The 7957-nt window shown below is 41.4% G+C and overlaps 1 protein-coding gene across 2 annotated transcripts in view; it reads right to left on the bottom strand.

Annotated features, from left to right (window-relative positions):
- TRIM22 (tripartite motif containing 22) overlaps positions 1–7957 on the bottom strand; it is a 23088-nt gene extending 15131 nt beyond the window's left edge. The window contains exons 1-3 of one of the 2 annotated variants that reach the window (XM_011971979.1): positions 7871–7957; positions 1274–1762; positions 547–642 (exon numbers count right to left, since the gene is read on the bottom strand). In XM_011971979.1, coding sequence (XP_011827369.1) covers positions 547–642; positions 1274–1696 — 519 coding nt within the window. In that variant the 5' untranslated portion in view covers positions 1697–1762; positions 7871–7957. The remainder of the gene's footprint in view (positions 1–546; positions 643–1273; positions 1763–7870) is intronic. The other variant, XM_011971980.1, reaches the window with a different exon arrangement.

The following is a 7957-nucleotide window of genomic DNA, read 5'->3' as shown; positions in this document are numbered from 1 at the left end:
ACTGAAAATACAAAAAATTAGCCGGGTATGGTGGCACGTGCCTGTAGTCCCAGCTACTTGGGAGGCTGAGGCAGGAGAATCGCTTGAACCGGGAAGGCAGAGGTTGCAGTGAACCGAGATCGCTCCATTGCACTCCAGCTTAGATGACAAAGCGAAACTCTTGTCTAAAAAAAAAAAAAAAAAAAAAAAAAAAAAAAAATTCCCCTACCCAAACCACCTAAACAGGGAATCCTGGGTCTTTCCTCAGGTTGTTTACTGGAAGGATTGGAGCCTCAAACTTGATGACACAAATGGAACACAGGATTCACAGGAAGCATTTTCACAGGTATTTCCCTCCATGCCTTGACTTCCAAATATTGTGTTGATTTATGATATGTCTGCTCTCCAGCCCCCAAACTCCATAGGGAAGGAATTAAATGAGACCTAATCAAATGACTTCTATAATTGTTAATTCTAGCACAGCAAAGGGGAAGTGGTCTCCTTGTGATAGAGCCCAAGGTCCTGCCCAGATTCCTGTCTAATTATCCCTTAGGTGTCTCCTCCTGCCTTCCAGATGGTTCTCTCTTGTCTGAGGTCATCTTCCAGCTTCTCAGCTTCTTGATCCTCCTTTGTCAGCTTCTGCAGGGCTGCCTGCAGCTTTTCCTGTGAGAAAGAAATTATACCAGAGTAAAGTTATGAGTTTTCTCAGCACCTGGATAGAGGATAGCGAGGAAGAAATTGGATGGCTCTCAGAAGGGACTAGTTTACAGAAACAGTGAGGCTGGTGATTAGAACCTATGGCATGGGGGAAAATCTGGGGAGATGAACGTATTCCTTATTACTGGATGATGGAAGTTACCATCCCCTTATCAAGAGTAGCCTGATTCTTTTCCTAGAGAAAAAGCAGACCCTGCATTAAGGAAAGACTTCCTTTCATTGCCACTCTTGCCACATCTAACAAGATATGTTCCCAAAAACACCTTTCTTCTCGGAGTGGCAATTAAAGCTTATCTTACAAAGCAATTCTCCATTCATTCAACCGTTCCTTGCTAAAAATTTGTGCTCTTTTAAATAAAAACAATGTGCAGCACTGTCCTTCAGGCTTCAGAAACTAAGTAAAGTCTGTAAAGAGATCACAAACTAAGTAAAAAGTTTGTAAAGAAATCTGAGATATTGTAAAGATCTCTCAGTTCTATGGTGAAAAGGGGAACAAAGCAGGACAAAAAACGTGGAGATTTCACATCAGGTACCATCTTCTGCTCTCTGCTTTCTCTTCTTCTACCTTGGAGCCTACCTGACATTCCTTGACCACCTCGTTTATGCGGAATGTTTGGTGACCTTGGTGTTCCTGAGACAGTTCACAAACCCAGCAAATGACTTTTCCATCTTCCTTACAGAAGATCTGGAGTTTTTTTCCATGGTGCTCACAGATGTCTCTCTTCTGCCCCTCCTGTGGGCTCATCTTGACCTCCTTGACTCTCTCAACTATGTTGGCCAGATGCCGATTAGGTCGGAGCTTCCCAGGCTGGAATCTGCTCTGACACACAGGACAGCTGCTTTCTCCTCTTGAGATGGTCACTGACTCCTTGATCTTTGCAGTGATGCAGGCTTGGCAGAAGCTGTGGCCACAATCTAGGCTCAGAGGTTCTGTTAGGAGCTCCAGGCAGATGGGGCAGGTCACCTCCTTCTCTATGTCTACCTTTACTGAGAAATCCATTGCACTGCTCCCTTGGCTTCTTTCTGTCTTGACTCTTGAACTTCTTGGTCAGAAAATCCTGCAGTGCTGGGAATGTTGAAGGGGACAGGGTAAGAAAAGCGGGAATGGAAAGAATACTGCTTTTACAGAGATTTAGAACAGGACAAAAAATCAATATTTAACAGAGAAAGGAGAAAAGAAAGGCAAGAAGAATAAACCAATGACAGAATAAAATGGACTTTGTAGTAATTTGAAACACTTTATTCTTAATTTTTGTCTCAGGACAAATTTCACCCCATCAAGGCAATTATTGTTATTTTCTCTTCTACTGGAGAGGACAAACTGAAGCTTTTCTACTAAGAGGTTCGTGTAACCCATCATTTATCCTGCCTTTTGTTCCCCAACCCAAAACACATTTTCCACGTTAAATGCACTAAGCACACCGCTGCCCCTGGGTTTTCGCACATGCTTTTCTCTCTGGATGACGTGATTGTATCTCTAATATTTGCATGATTCACTAATATTTGTGTATTTTTAAGCTACTGAGTTGCATTTATATAGCATCAAACACTCTCATTTTTAAGTGTATAATGTGATAATTTCTACTAAATTTGTGGAACTATATGACTGTTACTGTAACCCAATTTAAAATTATTTTTACAGCTGGGCGCGGTGGCTCAAGCCTGTAATCCCAGCACTTTGGGAGGCTGAGACGGGCGGATCACAAGGTCAGGAGATCGAGACCAACCTGGCTAACACGGTGAAACCCCGTCTCTACTAAAAAATACAAAAAACTAGCCGGGCGAGGTGGCGGGCGCCTGTAGTCCCAGCTACTCCGGAGGCTGAGGCAGGAGAATGGCGTAAACCCGGGAGGCGGAGCTTGCAGTGAGCTGAGATCCGGCCACTGCACTCCAGCCTGGGCGACAGAGCCAGACTCAGTCTCAAAAAAAAAATAAAATAAAATAAAATAAAATAAAATAAAATAAAATTATTTTTACCACCTGAAAAAAAAAAAAAATCCTAATGCCGTTACTCCTATTCTGATCCCAAGCTCCAGACAATCACTAATATCCTTTGGGTTTTTAATCAATTGATAAAAATAGAATCATAATATATGGTCTTTAGTATCTGAATTATTTTACTTATACTGTTAAGGTTTATCTCCTCTGCTTTTTCCACATGTAAAAAACACCTCCTCAATTAAACTATCAAATCTATGACTCCTCAAGGCTTTTGCACTTGCTCCTCTCTCTGCATAAAATGATCCTTCCCCTGATGTTAGCAAGAGTCATTCTTACATTTAATTCAATCTCTTAGATGTCCTCTTCTTAGAAGGACATACTATAACTTACTTATAGCAAAACCACCAGTAAGATCACTCACTGCACATTTATCTTCTTATTTTTACTATGTAATATATAAGATTGTTCTTTAAATGTCTACTTCTTCCTCCTGAAAAGTAATCCATTCATAGACATGGGACTGTTTTTGTTCACTGATATGTCCTCTATACATAGAAGAGTGAATCACATACAGGAATAAAATGTTGAATGAATATTTAAAGCTACAGCTTTCTTATCCCTCCATAGATGACTAGACCTTTTAATCAGATTTTCATCTTTTCTTTCCATCAATTAGCAGTTTTCCAATAGCTGAGCTTTGGGACCATGATTATGGTTTCCAGTGAAGAAGAGTTCACATCCTAACACATCTACCCATAGCAAGTCCTCCCATGACCTCACACTCACTCCCCAAAGACATACACACACACCCACACACCACTGCAACCACCACCACCGCCACCATCACAATAAGAAAATAATTTTATCATAAAGAATTTTATAACCAGTTACAATTTAGAAATAATTTTGACTTCTTTATTCTTCATACAAAACCCTCGAGAAAGAAGAATACTCCCTTTCTTCAGGTGTGTCAATAGAATTAAGCAACTTACAAAGATCACTCATTCTAATCTAATAGGTAGAGTAAGAGTGAATGTATCGTCTCCAAGGTCCTCCTTCAGAATTCTCTCCATTACCGCACAGATTTAGACAGACAACAAAGGTAAAGGTTACAACAGCTATACTGATACCCAGTGCTATGGGGGTATAGAAATGGAGAGATCCAGACCAGCTATGTAGTTCTGGGGCATGCTGTGGTTTTAAATGTTGAAATTTCACCTTGGCCTGGACATATGGCTAGGAGGGTGATAGGAACCTAAAGATGTATATCTTTAGGGAAGAGGAAAAGAGGCTAAAATAGTTATAGGATCACACACGTGACATAGACTCAATGAATATACTTTTTAAAGAAACATCTGTTGGTCATGGGAGAAAAGTCTCTATCCATAAAGGAGGCCAAGTATATTGAGAATATGTAGCGGAGGGATAAAGTCTGTCCTGTTTCTCCCCAAATGATGCTGGAATCCTAATGTGTGAATGTCCTTTTATTTGCAGATAGTATATTTAAATACTATTTAGTTACCATGTGTTCATTAGGATAGACCCTTATCCAACATGACTGTATCCTTATTAAAAAGGGACATTTACACACAAGGAATATGCTAGGGTGAAGAAGAAAGCAGAGATCAAGGTGATGCACCTATAAGCCAAGGAATGCTAAAGGTTTCCAGGAAACTATTAGAAGCTGGAAGAGAGGCATAGAGCAGATGCCTCCTTCATAGCCTTCAGAAGGAGCCAGCCCTGCCAACACATTTTATCTTGGATAACTAGCCTCCAGAATTGTAAGGCAATATATTTCTGCTATTTAAGCCAACCACTTTTGGTACTTTTTCTACGACAGCTCTAGAAAACTAATACAAGTGCTTATTTTTCTTGATTTATTCATTCTTTATTCTAACATTGAAGAAATGTAGCCCCATTGAAACCCTTCCAACCTAAGACAGGTAAACAGATAGACACATAAACAAAATGCATGCTCCCCTTTAAAGGTGGTACAAATGTAGGAGTTTTTATGACACGGTGAAGGCTAACTAGGTCCATAACTTCCTTATTTCAGAATACTCTGATTACCTGCACAGAAGCTTTCCGTATGTGTACAATTTAGATTAAAAAAAAAAAAATGGTCAGGCGCTGGGGCTCAAACCTATAATCCCAGCACTTTGGGAGGCTGAGGCAGGCAGATTACCTGAGGTCAGGAGTTTGAGATCAGCCTGGCTAATATGGTGAGACTCTGTATCTACTAAAAAAAAAATACAAAAATTAGTCAGGTGTGACGGCAGTTGCCTATAGTCCCAGCTACTTGGGAGGCTGAGGCAGGAGAATCACTTGAACCCGGGAGGCAGAGGTTGCAGTGAGCTGAGATCACGCCACTGCACTCCAGCCTGGCAACAGAGCAAGACTCCATAAATAAATAAATAAATATTAAATTAAATTAGAGTAGCTACACAATAAGGAGAAAAACTGCTATAAGGAGTTTAGCCACCAATATCTTTTCTTTTTCCTTTTTTGAAACAAGGTCTCACTACGTTGCCCAGGCTGGTCTCAAACTCCTGAGCTCAAGCGATCCTCTTGTCTCGGCTTCCCAAAGTGCTGGCATTTTTGGCTAGGCATTGGCACGAGCCACCATGCCTGGCCTAGCCAACATCTTTTAAATTTCCCCTGTTCCTTGGGTCAGGAACTACCAATGGAGAAAATAGTTTCTGTTCTTGGCATGCAGAAACCTGTAGAACTTAGAAACATTGTTACCACTTCCTATTTGTCTAAACTCAGAGTTCCTTTTTCAATGGCCCATTAAAATGTCCAGGGTTTAGTTTTCCCTACATTAATGACCCTTTTTCCAAGAGTTCTAACTCTCTGGTCAATATGTTTCAGATAAGTCATTTTGTAACAGAGGACAAATTTCATAAAGCTACTCCAGTTTCATCTCTTTCTTTCACAGCTAGTTCATCAGTTCTTAAATCCATCATTTTATTGAAGACTCTGCTCAAAATCATTTTCTCACAGTGAGACCTAATCTGAAATCTATATTTAAAGTTGCAAAGCCCTTGACAAGAGCACTGCAGATACCAGATCCTATTGCAGCCCTTTTAGTTTGTTGCTTTTGCTTTGTTGATTTTACATTTATCCTGTAGTAACTGCTACCTTTTTGCTACATTAAAACTGCTGGTTTGCTTCCTTTTTTTTTTTGAGAGGGAGTCTCGCTCTGTAGCCCAGGCTGGAGTGCGGTGGCACCATCTCAGCTCACTGCAAGCTCTACCTCCCAGGTTCAAGCCATTCTCCTGCCTCAGCCTCCCGAATAGCTGGGATTACAGGCGCCCGCCACCACGCCCGGCTAATTCTTTGTATTTTTGGTAGAGACGGGGTTTCACCATGTTAGTCAGGATGGTCTTGATCTCCTGACCTCATGATCCACCCACCTCGGCCTCCCAAAGTACTGGGATTACAGGCCTAAGCCACCATGCCCAGCCTACTTCCTTTATTTGACTGCATGTTTACTTCCTTTTCCCTAGTCCAGAGTACAATCTCTTCCCAGTATTGTTTATTGTATATCAAATAGTTTCCTTTTTTTTTTTTTTTACTCTAGCTGTATGCTTTTGTTTTGTGAATTTAGTCAAAAATATTTTTTAAAAATTAATAGTACAGTTTTATTCATTGGGCCCTGTACTAGATTTGAGTAGACAATTAATAAATACTAGATATGGACCTTGACAAGATGTACAGCACAGACACATAAGGAGACAGTTACCTGGACCTCTGAAAAATGAAACAAAGAAAAGGACGCATCAGAATATGGGTGACACAGGCATCAAGGTACAAAATGCTCAGAGATAAGATCAAGATAAGACTCAGGAGAAATTACCAACTCCTTGCCTTAACTCTGTGCAAGGGAAAAGTGAGTAGGGAGTTGAGGGAACTCATGATGAAAAGGTGTACCTAGAATAATAGCAACTTCTAAAGCAGGAGCAGATACCCAAGGTTCGTGGGGTGCTACAGAACTAAGAGTAAGCTGTGGGCTCTCAGAAGAACAAGTTCCCTGTGGCTGGACCTTCAGAGACAAGTGACCAAAGCGGAGCTGCAGAGATGAGCAGCAGTCTGACCATTCCGCAACCTCTCTCATCAGACTAACCGGAGGGCTGCTAATTCATCAGGAAAGCTATGGACAGCATCCGAAAAGGTACCAGAAGGCAAGTAAAAGGATATGCTTCAAAAGGGCCTTCCTCCTGAAGAATGAGTACCTAAGACTCCTTCCCTTCATACCCAGATCCAGATAAGGGCTCTCATCCCTGCTGAACCTCATCATGAGGTTGCTTTATGAAAAATGAAAACAGCTTCATTGCACAAGCTTCTTCGGGAGAAAGGAGGAAGGAATTTGCTGCCTCTGAATAAGAGAATATTCTGATCCACGTTGGTAAACTGGAAAAATCAAAATGACAGAATAGGAATGTGGGATATGATAAGATTTCTCTTCAAATAGCCTGATCATTCCTTTATTCTTTAATTCACAGTGCCCCCTCCCGCCCCCCATTTCCCGTTTCTTCTCTTTTCTTTCCTTTCTGCTTTTGCTACATGCCCAGACATGCCACAGTACCAGGCGTTATCAGTACCAACTCACATTCCTTTCCTTATTTTGGAAGAAGATTAGTTCTCTAGCTCATCGCAGACACCCCTTCCCCATCTCCCCACTCTCCCTCACGTGCTCATCTTATCTAAAGAAAGTTAAAATGTTTAGCCAACTGGGTCTAGTTTAGATTGTGTGGCTGACTCCAGCCAATGGGGAAATGACACAGGGGCAAGATTTGCATCAGGAATAAAAAATTCCTTCCTCCTTTGTTCTAGTGTGCTCTCATGGTGACTGGCCAAGAAGAAGCACCCGTCTACGCAGAAGTAAAATTGCTTTGCTGAGAAATCCTTTGTTTGAGTGCTCATCTCCCTTAAGATTCTGAGCTTTATTTCCAACAAGGAAGATGATAGAGGTACCTAGATTGAAGAAATGAATGGTCTCTCTAGGAAACAAACAAGACTTTTTGCTTTTGCAAACCTCTCTTCTTTAAAGGTTACCCCTCTCCCAGACTCAATGCTTTCTTCCTCTGCCATTTCAGCAGACAGTTCACAAGCTGCCTCTTTTTGTTTATGCAGAGCAGCTTCAGAACCACAAATTAAACTCACCCAGACACAATCAACCTATTCTTCTCAAAGCCTCCCATTCTATGCTCCCACAAATTGCCCCACTCACCTTCAGTCCAAAGTAGAGGAGTCTTGAATCAGGGGAGAAGAGTGAGGGCAGGGCAGGAGCAGGCGTGGACCAGATTCACTCACAGGA

Source organism: Mandrillus leucophaeus, unplaced genomic scaffold, assembly GCF_000951045.1.
Source record: "Mandrillus leucophaeus isolate KB7577 unplaced genomic scaffold, Mleu.le_1.0 Scaffold1254, whole genome shotgun sequence".
Classification (NCBI taxonomy): Eukaryota; Metazoa; Chordata; class Mammalia; order Primates; family Cercopithecidae; genus Mandrillus; species Mandrillus leucophaeus.
This window is presented reverse-complemented; position numbering and strand designations above follow the sequence as displayed.